An 18,585-nucleotide genomic window follows, 5' to 3' on the forward strand; every position below is an offset into this window, starting at 1 on the left:
TTAGCAGGGGAACTTTTACTACCAGATTTATGAATAGGAACTACGTACTTTCCCGATTTTCCATTCAGATGGGAGAGTAGAAGTGTCGAGTGATTGTTGGAATATCTTGGCTAATATGACCACACTTTGGCAGCAGCAGCGGATCTGCGCACAGCCTACTGAACCATTGCATATTGTTTTTACAGCGCATGTCGTCGGTGCACTGCCCCGTGTCAAGGGAAATACGGTGGTCATCGTGGGAGTGACTGCTGACCTTTCAAATAGCCTCGACGCATCGCCCCGTATCATATCAGGGCACGGCTGTGATCATCGTGGTCGTGTTTTTGTTGTGCCCCGCTGTGAGCGCCACCTGGATAGCTGTTCAGCTCGGAGCATCTCCGGGTGTACTGAACCACACTTTGGCAGCAGCAGCGGATCTGCGCACAGCCTACTGAACCATTGCATATTGTTTTTACAGGTACTAAAGTTCTTCACTGCTGTTGCTGTGGGTTCTTGACGGAACGTCCCAGCTGCTTTGGAGGTTGACATCGCTTTTCATCGCTGCGTGTGCTTTTTTCAACGCGCAGCGCATGTCGTCGGTGCACTGCCCCGTGTCAAGGGAAATACGGTGGTCATCGTGGGAGTGACTGCTGACCTTTCAAATAGCCTCGACGCATCGCCCCGTATCATATCAGGGCACGGCTGTGATCATCGTGGTCGTGTTTTTGTTGTGCCCCGCTGTGAGCGCCACCTGGATAGCTGTTCAGCTCGGAGCATCTCCGGGTGTACTGAACCACACTTTGGCAGCAGCAGCGGATCTGCGCACAGCCTACTGAACCATTGCATATTGTTTTTACAGGTCAGTACTATCGTTGTTTCTTTCCTTAGTGTTCTGTTGCTTTCTGCTGCTGCTGCTGCTGCTGCCATAGTGTTTTTAGTGTTTTTTGATGTCGCCAGCCGAAATGGAAAAACATTTTAAAGAGTTGAAACAAGAGTTTCGCGAAATGCGGACTGCCCTGGAGAGAGAGCTGCGTAAGGAAATACGTGATGTGAAAACAAGTCTAGACTTTTTTAATAAGCAGTTTGAAGAAATTTCGGCTCTGTGCTCGCGGCTTGAAAAAGAAAACGGTGAGCTAAAGGCTCAAAATGATGTTCTGAAGACTGATTGCAGTCAGCTGAAGCAGGTCGTTCTCAACAATGAACGTAGGACTACCGCCCTAGAACAGTACTCGCGAAACCGAAATATTGAAGTGAAAAATGTTCCTTTCGTGGAGGGTGAACGGTTGACCAGGGTCGTTCAGAAGATTGGTGAAGCTGTCGGCGAATCAGTGAAAGAAGATGACATAGAAATTTGCCATCGCGTGACTGCTAAGGATGCATCTTGCCCTCATATTGTTGTGCAGTTCAACAACCGGTCTAAGCGAGACGCAGTTCTGGAAAAGGCGAAAAAGTTGCGCTTAACGACAGCTGATATTGGTTTCCCAGGAAAGACATTTGTCTACGTCAATGAACACCTATGCTCACAGTTAAAAAAACTACTGGGACAAACTGTAGCGCGCAAGAAGGAAGCCGAATGGCGATTTGCCTGGACGAAAGGCGGCAAAATTTTTGCGCGAAAGGATGAGAAGTCGAGGGTGCTTCAGATAACTACTGAGAGCGATCTCGAAAAGATTGTTTAAATTTGTTGAGCTTCATCCTTTAGCAAAAAAAGCTAGAAGAAAAACAGGGCAAAAAGAAAATGGCTGCAGACTGCTTAACGCCACACCAGTTGAGCCTATTGGTATCTGGTAGAAAACACCACATTTCCTACCTTCATATAAATGCGCAATCAGCCAGAAACAAGGCAGATGAGATAGCAATACTGCTTGAATCGTTTGAGTTCTCCTTTGACGTCATCATGGTTACTGAAACCTGGTATCGCCATGAATCCGACGTTCTTCGTATACCTAGCTATGCCACGTATTTCTTGAACCGCAGTGATAAATTAGGTGGTGGTGTTATGCTCCTGGTCAAAGATGTGTTTGAGTGTGAAATACTCGAGGCTTTTTCTGTGGTTACTGACGATTACGAGATTATGACTGTAAAATGTTCTTCGGGTATTTTTTCTGTGGTATACCGCCCCCCCAAATGTAACATGTGCAACTTTTTTACGTTTTTAGACACTTTCCTGTCGTGGGTCAATGAAAATGGTTACAATCTTACTATCGGGGGTGACCTAAACATTGATATGCTAACTTCCAGCCCCCAACGTCTTGAACTTTGCAATATCATGGAATCAAACGCATTTAAAAATGTTATAAAACACCCCACTCGATTTCATGCCCAATCCTGCACACTTATCGACGTCATTATAACAAATAGCACAAGTGCACCTCTTTGCTCGGGTGTCCTTAAGACACATATTAGCGACCATTTGCCTGTTTACTCAATTTTAAGTCAAAAGAAGCTTCAACTTAGGGATGCAAAGCCACCGCCTACCCCATTCCGGTACATATGTCCTAGCACAATTGATATGTTCGCTGCATATATATCCAAGATAAAATGGGACGCTGTTTTCCGTGAAACTGATGCAGACACAGCGTATAATGTTTTCATCGAACGTTTTAGTGAAGCCTACAACAAGTGCTTTCCGCTCAAAGCAAAACGCAGACCACGCAAGGCAAGAAAGCCTTGGATTACTTCGGAATGCCTTCAAGCTATAAAAGTAAAAAATGCACTTTACCAGAAATTTCTAATATCTAGAGACAAAGAAGACTTGAAGACATTTAGAAAACATAGAAATACTACAAACTCCTTATTAAGGAAAAGCAAACTTGAATATTTTAGCAACCTTTTCAGCCCTGAAAAAACCAAAACGTCCGAAGCCATCTGGAAAAAGTTAAACATGTTGCTCCACCCACACTCGGATGATAGCACATACCCGACTAAACTCATTGTAGACAACCGCGTTCTAACTGGTGATGACCTTGCTGAAGCTTTCAATAAATTCTTTACCTCTATTGGAGAGAGCTCACACGACAATAATTTTGCGCGATTCATGGGTTCGCAAGTAGGCGAAAGTGCATTTCTATTTCCAGTGACTACACAGGAGGTTACGGCAGATTTCATGTCACTAAAGAATAGCAGGTGTTGTGACGTAGACGGCCTGGAAATCCGTCCAGTTAAGCATGTTATTCATGTCATATCTCCTATTTTAGAATACATCATTAACTTAATCTTCTCATTGGGCACGTTTCCTAGTCGTCTTCAGATAGCCAAAGTTTCTATTATTTTCAAAGGTGGTGACAAAAATAGCATGACCAATTACAGACCAATTTCTATTTTACCTGTATTTTCTAAAATAATTGAAAAGTTGTTACATAAACGAATAGTGTCATTCTTAACCAAGCACCACATTATGACGCCTTTTCAATTTGGTTTCACAAAGCAGCGCTCAACAGAAACTGCCCTACTAATGCAAAAAGAAATCATACTCGATGCATTTGAAAAGGAAATATATACACTTGGAATTTTTGTAGATTTCTCAAAAGCATTTGACAGAATCAACCACATTACATTAATTAAAAAACTAGAACACTACGGTTTTCGGGGGAACTTTATAAGTGTCATAAAAACCTATTTGAAATACCGACAGCAAAAAGTAGATATAAATGGCTACGCATCTAGTTTTAAAAAACTGTCACATGGCGTGCCCCAAGGAAGTATTCTGGGTCCCCTGCTTTTTAATCTGTATGTGAACGACTTGACAAACATCGATAACAATACAACATTTATTATTTATGCAGATGATACCAGCTTATTTTTTAAAGACTGCGATTTGCATAAACTAGTTGACAAAGCAAATAGTGTCTTGAAACTGCTGCACATTTGGAGCATAAGAAATTCGCTAATTATAAACACCTCAAAAACAAAATCTGTGCTCTTTCGTCCAATAAATAAGCCCGTAAACTGCGATTTATCATTAGTGATTGGCTCAGAATCTATAAGGATTGAACCGATAGTGAAAACTCTGGGAGTTTTTTTCCACGAAAACATGCTATGGAAGGATCAGGCTGAGTTTGTCCATGCTAAACTTTCTCGTACTGTAGGTATCTTATCGCGCTTACGTTTTCTCTTGCCACAAAAAATTAAACTCTTACTATATAATTCGCTATTTTTATCTACATTAAGCTATTGCTATCTAGTATGGGGCACCACATCGGAAAAGAACTTAGGCCGAATATATAGATTACAGAAAAAGGCTGTGCGCATAATTACAGGTGTTCCTCGCGATGAACATTCCAAACCCATTTTCGAAGCCCTTAATTTACAACCAATGCCTGAGATATACAATACAATTTTAATGAAGCGATATCGTACTTCCTTAAAGAATCACGACTCTTTTCTTACTGATTTAGCGCGTTTGACACCCTATACCTGCCCCTATAGCACACGAGCTACCGATGACTGGAAAATTCCTTACACACGTACTAACTATGGTCGCCAGATGATGAGCTACTTACTGCCACTAACCTTAAACAGTTTCTTACAATAAACCATTTATACTGCTCCGTTCTGTAAATGTTTTTCAACGTGTTAATAAAATGCAAATCGGCATGACCTTGAAGTACATGTTTTGATATTGTATAATAACTGATGATCTCATGCTGCTGTTGCTGTTGCTATGTTGTCAAATGGTGCGAAAGCCTTCGTCAAGCCTTAATGGCTTTTTGCTTTCGCCCCACAGCATCACTGTTGTGACTTTTGTAATGTCTCCTGTGATGTCGGAATAAACTGAATTGAAACTGAATGATGGAACTAATTTCTACAGTATTTCTTAAAAATTTACTATTAATCGAATCATAACCAGGGGAAGAATGGTTGCTTAATTTGTTGATAAGGGAAGCGATACCAGAAATGTCTACTAAAATTGGTGACATGGGGAGGTGATTGGAGCAAAAGGTGGAAGGAAGTGGAACATCAGATGTTTTTGTAAACTGGGCAGCACATGTGTTGTTGAGGGCTGTTGCACACTGATTGATGGGAACTGTGTCACCAGATGAGTCTTGCAATAAGATGTAATTATCTTTTGGGGGATTGATAACACGCCAAAACTTTTTTACATTTGTTTTTAACATTGACGGCAATACATTAGAGACGAAGTTATCTTTAGCTTGTTTGAGTGCCCTGATGTAAATACTAGATGCGGTATTATAAGTGGCCCATCGTTCGTTAGTTGGCGAGCGCTTAGCTGAACGATAAAGGCGTTTTTTCTTGTTAGACAGGCGTTTGATAGTGGTGTTATACCATGGCGATTGTGAGTGACTAGCAATAGTGTAGGTTGGTATGTGCTTTACGGTGAGGCGATGAACTTCGGCAGCAAACATATCCCAGTTAGACTGAACGGAACGGTTGTTAAAACCGGTCAGAAAGACGTCAGTAAATTCAGATAATTCACGATTGATAGCATCGAAGTTAGCTTTTTTTGTAATCGCAAATAGTTTTTTTCATTCTGATGCTTTTAGGAGGGGTAGCGTGTAAGTCAAAGGTGAGCAATGAGTGGTCACTAATACCTGGTAAACAGGTAATAGTTGAAGCATAGTCTGGATGGGTGGTTAAAATCAAATCAAGAGTGTTTTTCGTAGTAAATGAGAGTCGGGTGGGTTCGGTAACTAACTGTGACAAAGAGAAGACAGAACAAAAATCTAGGAAATCTTTAGAAAGCGCTGAAGAGGGTGATAAAAACGGAGGGGAGGTATGCCATTTGATATTTGGGAAGTTAAAATCACCAAGAAGGAACAATGGATACGATGGAAATCGACTGATAATAACATTGACAGAATCATGCAATTCGTTAACGAACGTAGAGGACGAAGATGGTGAACGGTAGCACACACCTATGATTACTTTGAGATGACCGAGCGTTAATAACGAGAAAACTATTTCTAGGTTACTGTTCACATGAATGGGAGATGAAAGAATGTCTCGCGAAACAGCTAGCAACACTCCGCCTCGGCGCTCCGTTAAATGTGACGCATTTACGAAAATTTCCGAATCACGCACGTGTTCAGGAAACCAAGTTTCAGTTAATGCGATTATGTGGGCAGAACATGAGTCTATTGCGCTTGATAACGAGTTGTGTTTGTTTAGAATGCTTCCTATGTTAGTAAAAAGTACAGAAACACGAGGCGTAGTCTGTCGGCCACTGCCCCTTGCGTTTACCTACGGTGACGTTCGTAGCAAAGTGTCGTTACTAGGACCAGAGCTTCGGCTACTTGATTGAAGTTGTTCGATGCTATCGCTAGCTGCATTATAAATGTAGATTTTGCGGTTGAAATGCAGTTTAGTGTAGCACAGTTGAAAATCGGGGGATCCGGGGTAGTTTTTGCCAAATTCAATTAACTTTTTACGAGCAATTCGAGTGCAGGGTGAATAATCTTCAGATACAGATATGTCACTTTCTTTGAAATGTATTCGCTTCGAGAGAATAAGCTCTTTTGTTTTGAAACTGGCAAGTTTTGCTAGGACAGGGCGACACTTGTTTGGGGAGTACGTACCGAGACGGTGGGCTTGTTCGATGGCGTTACTGGGGAGGGACATATCTGCATCGGCTAGCAAGGTATTTAGCTTCGACTCAGTTTCTTTCCAGGGTTCTTTGGCGTCAGGGATACCGTGAAATATCAAGTTGTTACGGCGAGACCGGTCTTCTAGTTCGTTTAGACGCAACTGCAAAAGGTTATTTTCAGTGGTTAGTTCTTCTATAGATTTCTCGGCGGTAGATAGTCGATCACTAAAGGCATCGAGATCCTTTAACTTGCTTTCAATTTGATATTATCGGCTTAGTATATTTGTCATTGTTGTTTCGATTCCTTTTTGGCCAGTCCTAATCGTTTTTACTTCTGTTAATAATTCTGCTTGACTCTTCGAACTAAGGAATGATTATAAGGAAAAGAAAAGGTTTTCAATAGCTGTGGAAAACTAAAAGGGAGTGGTATTTCGGCTAGCGACGACTATTCAAAAGAGACACTGAATAAGCGCAAGCTGCTCTGGAAGTCTGCGTTGAAAGAAAAAAAAGAAGGCTCGCGCGTGCGCTTGAACCGAGACATGCTTACTGTAGATAACGTCTACGTATGGGATTATTCTAAAAATAGCCGTGTCAGGATCCGGCAGTTGCCGAAAACCAAAGGTGCGCCGCCAAAGGATACACCAAGAAATAGTGACCAGTGAAATACCGTCATCCAGGATACAGATTTTCGACTTATAAACCTTAATGCTCGAATCTCGTGAATAAAGTCGGTGATTTAGAACATGTGCTCGCTAGTTATGACCCTCACGTAGTTATTGTTACCGAAACGTGGCTGCGACCAGAAATACAAGATTACGAGTTATTTCCTCCAGGTTTTAAGATAATACGTAATGATAGAGAAAATAGAGGAGGAGGAGTTGCAATCATAATAAAGGAAAATATTGAATTCGTAACCATGAATGGTATCCCTAATCACGAGAGCGCTTGGTGCCAAGTAAAATTAGGAACCAATTTAGTCGTAATAGGAGCAATCTATAGATCCCCTAACACATCAATTCAATACTTAGAGGCGATTCAGCACTATGTAGAACAACAGAAGACTCGAAACCAGCAGTTAATAATTGCCCGTAATTTTAACTTGCCTGGGGTTGACTGGAAATCACTTACCATAGAGTCACGGGAACGAGCTGACTGTGAAGTGCTGCTTGACATTGCTTTCGCTAACGATTTAACGCAGTTGGTACAGGAAGGCACTCGCAAAACGGGAACAGTGCAGGCTATATTGGATCTAGTATTTCTTGATGGACGGTTTGAAGATTATCAGGTAGCAGTAGAAAATGACATATCGGACCATCAACTAGTATTTGTACAAATTAAAGCCAACGTTCCTGCATCAAATGTTAAAGAATGTATTGCGCATGTCCCCAATTTTGATAAAGCTGATGACACGAGCATCGTTGACTACTTATCGTTTCATCTAGACAGTCTGAGCCCTGATGATGACGTCAATTCTTTGTGGACAAGATTCAAAACCATTATCTTTCACTGTGTAAATTCATTCGTACCATTAAGAAAAAAGAGAAAGAATAGGCGTAATCCCTGGATAACACGAGAGATAGTTCGTCTGAAGCGAAAAATAGGACGGCAAAGAAAAGTCAAAAATTATGAAAAGATATCAAACTTATCTTCACAGTTGCGTACAACGCTGAGGCAAGAAAAACAGAAATATTACGAGGAAACACTTACAAACTTCATGGTGTCTTCCCTGCAACAGTTTTGGCGTCATTTGTCACAATCCCTTCAAAGCCAATACAGCATTGTTGTTGACGACAAAATTATAACCGACTGTTCGAAAATTTCGTCTTACCATAATAAGTTCTTCCAGTCTGTCTTTTCAAACGATTCCGAATGTAGTGCTTCAACTACAGCAACATCATTTTTCCATATGTCTGACATGCCAGAAGTACGCATTAGCTATGAAGGAATACTATCGCTCCTGCTAAACATTAAAGAACATAAATCTGTTGGTCCTGATGGGGTTCCAAATGCTTTCTTGTGTAGATACACTGAATGGGTTGCCCGATACTTGGAAATAATCTTTAATGCCTCCTTGCAACAAAAACGGGTCCCAGCCGACTGGCTTGTAGCAAAAGTGGTCCCGGTACACAAAACCGGAGACAAGCAGGATATCGAAAATTACCGGCCAATCTCCTTAACCTGCGTCTGCTGCAAACTCCTCGAACATGTTATATCCAAAGCTATATATCAGTACCTAGAAAATACAAAACTACTACATCCTAACCAACACGGCTTCCGACAAAAGCTATCAACCGTAACGCAGCTTCTTGAGACCAACCAAGACTTTTCAAAAGCAATAGATAACGAAAGACTGGTTGATGCAATATGCCTTGATTTTGCAAAAGCCTTCGATAGGGTTCCTCATAACGAATTAATTAAGAAATTGAAGCAGATTGGCATAAATAACAATGTAGTAGAATGGGTCAGGTCATATCTGACATGTAGGACGCAGTATGTGGACATAAACGGCTACAAGTCTGATCGTTTACACGTAACATCTGGAGTCCCTCAAGGGTCCGTACTCGGACCAGTGTTATTTCTCGTTTATATTTAACAATATTTGTTCCGACATTAATCAAAATATTACTGTTAGACTGTTCGCCGATGATTGTTTACTTTATCGAGAAATATGTAACCATAGTGATCAAAAAATACTCAGCGATGCCTTGGCATCTATCGAGAAATGGTGCGAAACGTGGAAAATGCAAATAAATAAAGAAAAAACGGTTGTTTTGCGAGTTACAAACAAAGTAAAGCACGTAAAAAATTTTGAGTATCAACTAAGTTCCATTGCGTTAGCTACCGTTAACGGATGTAAATACTTAGGAGTAACAATATCTGAAGACCTGAACTGGACCCAACATATCAGTAATATTTGCTCTACTGCTGAAAAGAAGTTATGGTTCTTACGTCGCAAATTAAAACTGGCTCTAGCCCCCGTTAAGTTAACAGCGTACTTAACAATAGTAAGGCCTACACTAGAATACACAAGCATCATATGGGACCCTTATCAAAAAGGATTAATTAAAAACATCGAGCGGGTACAAAGAAGGGCGGCGAGATGTATTCTTTCAAAATATTCTCGTAAAGATTCTGTAACACAGATGCTGCAAGAATTAAATTTACAGCCCCTCGTGGACCGCCGTCGCATAGCCAGACTTAAATTCTTGTTCCTGCTTTCCCAAAATACATTTAACTTTGATGCAGAGCAGCTCCTAATTCCCCGTCAAGTGCGGAGCCTACGAAGTGACCACCTCAGAAAATATCTAGTTCCTTAATGTCGTGTGAACACATATGCATACTCTTTTTTCCCTAGAACAATAAAAGACGAATGTATTACCCGATGCTATACGTGATTCTCAAACTGCAGAACATTTTGAAAACAATGTTATGAAATATTTTCTAGGTGAATCTTCGTAAACGGTGATTGCTGTTTTTGGTGTGTGTGCCTGTCATCTTTTGACTATGAATCTATTTGCTGTAACTTGTCTCATGTACGTTGTAGGATGTAATATTGGGAAGTGTATTTTGTGATGTATGTGATGTAGCATGTAAGTGGTAGAACGTAGTATAATGATGTATTCCTTTTGTATCGGCTACGCATTTCTTTTTTACGCATGACATGACGGTTGTTATGTCAGTTTTCTACCCCACCCCTGTAACGGCCCAATCGGCCAACAGTATCTGGAAGTAAAAATAAAAAAAAATCAGTGCCTTACAACGTATGTCTCAATTCTGAAAGCTTGATTACCACGTGTATTCAACTTTAAAGAAAAGATGTGCCTTAGTTTTGTCGTGCTTCGCATTGCTGCAGGGAGCAGGAGAAGGTGCATGGTCATTTATATTATGGTATACACAGTATTCTATCGCAGATAGATTTATTGTCCTCTTGTCTAGGAAGTGGTCTCCAATGCACCCAAAAAAACACTCGTTCCTTTAAAGCCTCACATGTTGGGTGCCCTGTCAGGAACTGCATTCTTGCTATGGCAAAGGGGCTAAGAAAGCATGTGTTCCTGGAAAACAACCAAGAAGTGGCTTGTAATGAGCCTTTAATGAGTGTGTCTTATTTCATATGATTACCATGTTGCACAAATCACTGGCTCTTGCCTTCTTGCTGAACGAGTTTGCAGCAACGAAGAATTTTGTAATTTGCTCACAGTATTTGTGAAAAAAGTTGAATTCGTCGATCTCTTACCTATCAGCATCAAAGAAGAATGTGACATTTTGTGTGCTATAAAATAAACTTATGTTCCTAATTCTGTCTCCTGTGTGCTTTTGTTGATGCCACACATGCATGCACAGTCCATGTACAGTTCTATTCATGTTTTATGCAATGCAGCAAATAAAAAGAAACCTTCTGCTGCATGGTAAATGTTTGATAAAGTAATCTCTGTGCGAATTACAATACAGGTGACAAATTGCTAGCGGTGCTTTTTCCACGTTATACAAAATGTGGTTGCATCAACAAAGAAACAGATAAAAACCAGTTCTAAGGTAACACACAATACTGCATTAATGCCCTGCTGAGTATAATTGTTTTGTATTGGTATAACTAATTTCTCCAGTCATTTTTTATTATGTGTCTATGCTGAGCATCTTCTGATACACACTGGGGCAAAAGCATCCTGCATCTTCAGCTTCAATCAAGCTCTTTTTTTTTTTAGCTCTTTTCTTTTTCTTTTTTTTTTTACAGCACTGCCTGCTTTACGAAGATTATGTACAGTAGCCTATATCAAAATGGGACTGTGCTGCATTTGCCAAGCCTAAATTTTGCCATGCAGATTCTTTATGAGAAAGAAATGAAACAGCACCATAATTAAAAGATAAGGTGAAAATGGCAGACACGTGTTATGGCCCCGCCGCGGTGGTCTAGTGGCTAAGGTACTCGGCTGCTGACCCGCAGGGCGCGGGTTCGAATCCCGGCTGCGGCGGCTGCATTTCCGATGGAGGCGGAAATGTTGTAGGCCCGTGTGCTCAGATTTGGGTGCACGTTAAAGAACCCCAGGTGGTCTAAATTTCCGGAGCCCTCCACTACGGCGTCTCTCATAATCATATAGTGGTTTTGGGACGTTAAACCCCACATATCAATCAATCAATCAGACTCGTGTTATGTCTGTTGCCTTTTCTGTAGTTGATCCACAGTGCTGCACGATTCTCCCCTTAAAAGATGTATTCAGTAGTACACCCCCAGTGTGTGCTACTAAGCACATAGTGAAAAAGTGCTCCAAACAAGAAATGAGGGAGTTATTCATTTTAGAGTTTAGTATAGAAGCAGAAGCTCCACTTTGGTATGCATAGGTTCTATAACAAAAACAAATTGAGTATACCACTCTTGCATGAAGTTAAAAACATGCCAGAAATTTTATAGCTTAAGAAGAAAGGACAAATGATTCCGAAGACCTAGCACTCATATGTAATAAGATGCCACAATCTTGTGCATTTGAAATAAAGCAATATTCATACCCTTGTTTCTTCTTTGATTGATTTGTGGGGTTTAACGTCCCAAAACCACTATTTGATTATGAGAGACGCCGTAGTGGAGGGCTCCGGAAATTTTGACCACCTGGGGTTCTTTAACGTGCACCCAAATCTGAGCACACGGACCCTTGTTTCTTCTATGGCTTTGTTGATGCCAGGGGTGTATATATTGCCCCTGTACTGCTGTAGCCATGTATAAAACGCAGCAAAGAAAAACAGTTTCTTCTCTACAGTATAAGTACGTTCAAATAATGAGTATGGATTTAGTGACTAATTGCTAATTGGGTCATTTGGACAAAAAAACGGAGTATACATATGTCGTTGTTTCAACAGAGAAAGATATAAAACCAGAGACCAAGTTTACAAGCAATGTTGTACCTATGCTGTCCTGAATGTAGCTATTTCCTTTAGTTATGATCTATATGCCAGTCATTCTTTAACGTGTCTATGCCAAGCATTCTTATAACTCATAATAGAGCCAAAATATGCTACATCAAGTTAGGGCAATGTTTGCTGGGTAACAATAATCAAGTGTCTCAATCATTAGACTACATTTGCATAGACCTAATTTAGCCATGAATTTATGATCAGCACTATATAAAGAAAAAAATGTGGTGACAATTAGAGACACAGCATGCGTGTCCCATTGCCTTCTCTTTATTTCATCAACAGTGCTGTTATTCCCTCCTAAAAAAGTAGTGTTCAATACTATACCTGCATGCACTGTGCAGGTGCCACCAAGTAAATTCCAAACATATGCGCTTCACAAAAACTGTGGGAGTCATTCCTTTCAAAGCCAGTTACATCTGGTGTGTAATAAGTATGCCACTTTTGCCAAACTGTTATGAAAGCATATGCCAGCAATTCTATATCTATATACTTAAAGCTGGACAGAAAGGAAATGTCTTTTAAATGCTAGAAATTTAATTGGTAAAAAACTGTGAATATACATTCAAGAAAGAATCAGATTTGCACAGGACTCCCAGTCAAAAATATTCAATGGGTCCAACTGGAAAATTTCCATTTAAAATCAATGGGTGTTGGACCAGTAGGATTTTCGCCACCCATTGAACATTATCCCGTTCGAATCAATGGGTAAACCCTTATATTCCAAAGGGGGATCCAAGTGGCTCACCACTTCAATGCAACTGGTTCAACAGGGGACCCCATTGGCTACCAGTTAAGTGTGGCTGGTGCTGAGCAATTGCCAGTTAGTTGCAATGGTGCGCACCATTTGAAATTGGTTGGTGACAAACTGGTAGCCCCTTTGGCCTCACATGGCCAGCCCATGAAAACGAAATGGTACGCTGGTGGTTGTCCAATTGGTGTGAATTGGCTAACCCGTTGAATCTAACTGGTGGTCAATTAAATATCCCGTTGATTTCAAATGGTCAACCCATTAAGACTAAATGGTACGCAGGTGGTTGTCCACCTGGTGTGAATTGGCTGACCTGTTGAAGCTAACTGGTGGTCAATTGGAAACCCCATTGACCTCAAATGGTCAACCCATTAATACTAAATGGTATGCAGGTGGTTGTCCACCTGGTGTGAATTGGCTGACCTGTTGAAGCTAACTGGTGGTCAATAGGAAACCCCATTGACCTAAAATGGTCAACCCATTTATACTAAATGGTATACTGGTGGTTGTCCACTTGGTGTGAATAGGCTGACCTGTTGAAGCCAACTGGTGGTGAATAGAAAACCCGTTGACCTGAAATGGTCAACCCATTGAAAATTAATGGTAGGCACGTGGTTGCCCGGCAGGTCTCAGTAGACTAACCCGTTGAAGCTAACTGGTAATCCTGTGGTTCCAGATGTTTGGCCCACTGATCGTAACTGGCATTCCAAACAGCCCCCAATTCATTCTAGTTGGTAAGCAAATTCAATGTGGCTGGTAACCACATGACTTCCCACATTGTTGCAAATGGTCAGCACTTTGATGGTAATTGAGACTCCAATGATTCCATATGTTTCAATAAAAGGTTGAGTTGGGCTAGTTGATACATACTTGGATACATGCAGCGCGAACTTAGACAAAGAACACAGACAAGCGCTCGTCTGCGTTGTGACTCTCTGGTCTTCGACCAAGCTGCACTGCATGTATCCAGATGATTGGCCCAGTGACAAAAGCTGGTGTTTAGCCAGTCACCATTCTACCTGGTAAGCCAATTTAATATGGCTGGCCATTAGTTTCTGGTAAGCACTTGGTTGACGCTAAATTGCTAACTGCATTTCAGCCAGCCAGTGGTTGGTATACAGAGAGAGCCAACTGAAGCTAAGTAGTAGTGTAGTAATTGCAGTCTCTTGGCTGACCTATAAACATGATTATCACATTTCTGCGGATGCAAGTAGAAAATGACAATCCTGTAGAAGGCTGGCTGTCATCACACTGCACTTCATTAATTGCAATTTCACAACACAGTGGAAACAGCACAGGCTGGATTACCTAGTGTGAATGTGACATTAATGCACACTCAAATGCATGCACATACAAGATAAAAACAATGGTAGAGAAAAAAAAAATATGAAAGAATGAAAATTTATTCACACATTCCATAATATTTACACTATTTAGAAAATGCACCAATGGTCCTCCTCTGTTAAACTTCCGCAACGCCCTGGTTGTCCTTCGCCCTGCAAATGTTTTGCAGAATTTATACATTTAGTCAGCCACACAATGGCTTACATTCTTCCAAGTCTAGATGTGATTTAACATAAAAACATTAACATAAAAATAGCTATGCATGTTGAAGGGGTACAACAGCTGTGCCAATTACGCGAATTTGATACAATTCCCCGCTTTTGCGCCGAGCTGCCAAAACCATATTGCGCCACGCTGCGCCAAAATGCCAGACGAGCCTCCAAATTTTCTCAGTCTCTTTCTGTACATGCATGTTGCAAGCAGATGAATATGGCCAAGTTTCTCTTAAAAAAAGGGGGGGGGGGGAGTCCTTTGACACAAAGAACACACTTATCTTACCGCTTGGCAAGCTTCTCAATATCTGAAAGCTTCTCAACAATGAAGTGGTTCATCTGTTTGACTGCCAACGGCAGTACTCCTGCAGGCACGCCTTGATGCTCCAGACGTGCTCTGTAGCAGTCTGAAACAACAAAAATTATCAATAAATAGCCTTGAAGAAACCAGCTGCTTAAAGAACTAATAGCATCGATATTACTTTAAGAACACAAAAGTTCAAAATTGAACTTTTAGTCATATTTCTTGATGCAATGAAGTGTTATATGCTGAATGGCCTAGAATATGCCTTAGCAGCACAGGCTTGAACAATACAGAAAGCATTCTCCAGTTAGCAAAAGTGTTCCGTTCCAGCATTTATTAGAAAAAGGAAACTGCGAACTTAGCGTGCACATGCACAAAAATAATCTAAAAAAGTAACATTTCACAGCTCTCCACTCGCACCATGTAACTGTGTGGATTTATATAGTGCAGGAAGAAAGCAGAGAACACTATTTCTTTTTTTGTCATTTTTTATGAAAGAGATATAAGTTATGATGAAAAAAATGCTGGCAGTCTACACACTAGCTCTATTGTTGGCTTTTCTTTTTTTCGACTATCTTTTTGAACTACCAGTGCATTTAAGAGACTTAAGACTTTCACCTGCCTGCACTCCTGACTAAAACAAATGAATTTAATAGTAAGTAAGAGGCAAGGTGTTGGGTCACATTTTTACAACTACATAGTTTATGTAAAATTGTGTTCATAACTGAAGTCAAAGCAGACAGTAAAGTTTGTAGTGGCTTCAAAATAGACTCAATTGCAACCGAGCTTTGCTGTGATTTCATGTACTAAGAATAAGATTGGTTCAATATGCATTCCAAGAGACTGTCTGCACACTTACCACGCATTACGTCCAACTTCCACGGTGTTAGGGGAGCCTTGCGTGGACGGTTAGGGTACCGTGGACAATGTTTTCCTGCATAACAGATATCCACAACAACGAATTCCCCCGTTACCAACTGACACACACTATGCTTTTGTATTATAACCAACCATGCAGGGAGCGCTCCTTAAGGTTGTCTTTCGACCAGATGGTGACTAGCAGGTCCTTGACAAATAAGGAATCCTTATGATGGGACTGCACATGTTCCCATGCACCTTTCTTGACCATAAGCCCTCGTCCAATGTCCACCTGCACGGAACATATGCATTCTGAAGGCATCCATGTGCAGTGCAACCTGTATTGCATATCATAAACAACAAAGGTCTATTCATTTCACCAGCACTTTGTCAGCCAGTTTTGTGGTGCTGCACTCTAGCATTCTTTCTATGAACTGCACATGGTGGTGTCAGCACCACAGTATTCATTGAGAGAAAGTGCAGCCTTTGTGCAAGACCAGTTTACAAAGTGCCTGCACCTTCTCAGTGAGGTTGTGCTGAATCCGCGCAGCACGAGATGGCTAAAACAGCAGCAGACAAGGCCAAGTGTATTCCTTAATATTTCTGTCCAACAAGTACGTTAGTGAAGTTGTTTTAGTAAGTTGTGTTGCTGACAACGAAATTCATTTTTTTGGGTTGTTCATAAGTTCAGCTTAAAATTTACACATATCTATAATGATCACTGAACTCTTTTTGGAATGTCTTGCTCAGCTGTGCAGAGACAAACTTCTATGACAAGTAATCTATAATGCTCAATCTTGCTTTATATTATTTTAACATGCTTTCAAAAGAACAGTTGTTTGTAATTTGGACAGCTGCACATTATTGACATTCCAGATAGAATACCATTGTTTCACTGTCATTCGGTTGCGGATTGGATGAACCTGGGCGAAGGGCTCGCTCTGTCAAGGTGTCTTGTAGATCCTCAGACACGGAGGGGCTCGACTGGCTGCCATCCATGATCCTTTTCATAATTCTGCAGCCTGCATTTATACATGAGGTGCCGTGCTGTTTGCATTGCCCAGAGAGGAAAAAGAGCTGACAAAATATTTTCATTAAATTTCATCAAACAGCTGTAAACAATAGCCATTTGCAGTCTAAACTCGAAATATCTTCACTTAAAGACTGCCGAACGTTTTATGGTAACAAGCTGTACACACTGCTAAATGTCAGAAGAATGGCATTAATGCTTTCACAGCACAAAATCAGTACAATGAAGACATTTTCTGCTTCATACCTTTCATGTCTTCCAGTGCAGAAATAACCTTGTCCTGAAGCTCCATGTTCAGTCTTCTGAGTTGAGCCATCTCCCTGTCTTTTTCTTCATTTTGTTTTCGCAGTTGGCGAATGATGGTAGATTTTTTCTCTACCTGCTCTTCAAGGTTATCAATGGTTTCATGAGCCCCCTGAAGGCGCCCACTGTCCATTGCTTCTTTGTGGTGCTTTTTAGAATGTGGCCCATCTTGATTTTTCGCCTGCCTCTTCATATTTTCTTTCTTGCTTTTTAAAAGCTGAAGCAGGCGTGCCTCTGCACCACTTGTTGTTTTGTTTTTCGTTTTTTCTTTGATAGGGCTCTGGGCGAAAATAGAAAATAACTTGTTACACACTGTTTACACAAGTGTTGACAGGACCTTTTGTAGGAGGTTTAGATAATAATTTACCTCCGCTTCATTCTCGTAGTCCGAAGACGCCGGCGAATAAACCCTCTTCGGAATACGCGTTCTCTCTCTGGCCTCTGTCTCCGCGAAGTCCTCCGATTCTGGAAAACGTGAGGGCGGATTGCAACATTAACATTTACTGAGTTAGTGTCACATCATCCTCTGACGCGTGCACATTTCACGATCTCTAGCATGCACTTTTATTAGTTTTATTGCATTGTAAATTAACCATCGAACCTCGTGTGAATGCTTAAGTACCGTTGTAACACAACGTCATATGCCGCGAGCGAAATAGTAGCGTATAGACCTTGTCATTAGGTATAAAAGCTGCAGTGCCACAAACAAAGGCGCGTCCTACCGCAAAAGGGCCTTATATACTCCAGGCTGATATATCCGACGCTGTTGGTATCTCTCTGCGGCCAGGTAAATACCAGCGTCATCTCCGTAGAGTTTTCAGGTATATGCATAAATTAATAATGACACCATACTTATTTGCGATTGCACGCGGTAAATTAACAAAATGAACTATGCTAGTGGAGATTATCGATAAAATACTTTGTAGTTACTAACGGTGAACAGTGCTTAGCAGTCAGCCAGGCCAAAGAGAATGCATTTCGCCGGCAACATATCAAACAAAAGCAGGCTTACCTCCCAGTGCCAGAATCCGGGCCCTATAGTAATCGCTGTCTCCACTGTCGTCCGTCCATTTGACTAAATAGAGGGATTTGGACTTGAAGTCTTGCTGGTGACGGGGGAAGAAATCTTTAACGTCTTCTATTGGCACCGTTCCAATTTTTTTATCATCTTCGTACCGGACTCGAACGTGGGTAATCATCTTGCAATGCTGAAGAAAACATCTACACACGTGCGCTACAGCTGGTCAAACGCTGGTCGCACACAGCAAGCAACAAGGGTCGACCGCAGCTGCGGATCTGATAGTTTGTCAATGAAAATGTTATTCTTCATTATAAGTAAACAAAAAATCAGAATAA

General features: G+C 41.0%; 1 protein-coding gene across 1 annotated transcript; it reads right to left on the reverse strand.

Moving 5' to 3' along the window:
* Window positions 1-14,563: 14,563 nt before the first annotated feature.
* Window positions 14,564-18,560, reverse strand: LOC119181422 (uncharacterized). Its single transcript, XM_037432664.2, has 8 exons — window positions 18,242-18,560; window positions 17,597-17,694; window positions 17,173-17,509; window positions 16,782-16,918; window positions 16,050-16,188; window positions 15,898-15,972; window positions 15,021-15,141; window positions 14,564-14,674 (listed from the first exon to the last, which is right to left on the reverse strand). The coding sequence occupies exons 1-8, from the start codon at window positions 18,426-18,428 to the stop codon at window positions 14,641-14,643; spliced, it is 1,128 nt and encodes a 375-aa protein (XP_037288561.1). The 5' UTR covers window positions 18,429-18,560; the 3' UTR covers window positions 14,564-14,640.
* Window positions 18,561-18,585: the final 25 nt, after the last annotated feature.

The sequence above is a fragment of the Rhipicephalus microplus genome, unplaced genomic scaffold, assembly GCF_043290135.1.
Source record: "Rhipicephalus microplus isolate Deutch F79 unplaced genomic scaffold, USDA_Rmic scaffold_13, whole genome shotgun sequence".
Taxonomy (NCBI): Eukaryota; Metazoa; Arthropoda; class Arachnida; order Ixodida; family Ixodidae; genus Rhipicephalus; species Rhipicephalus microplus.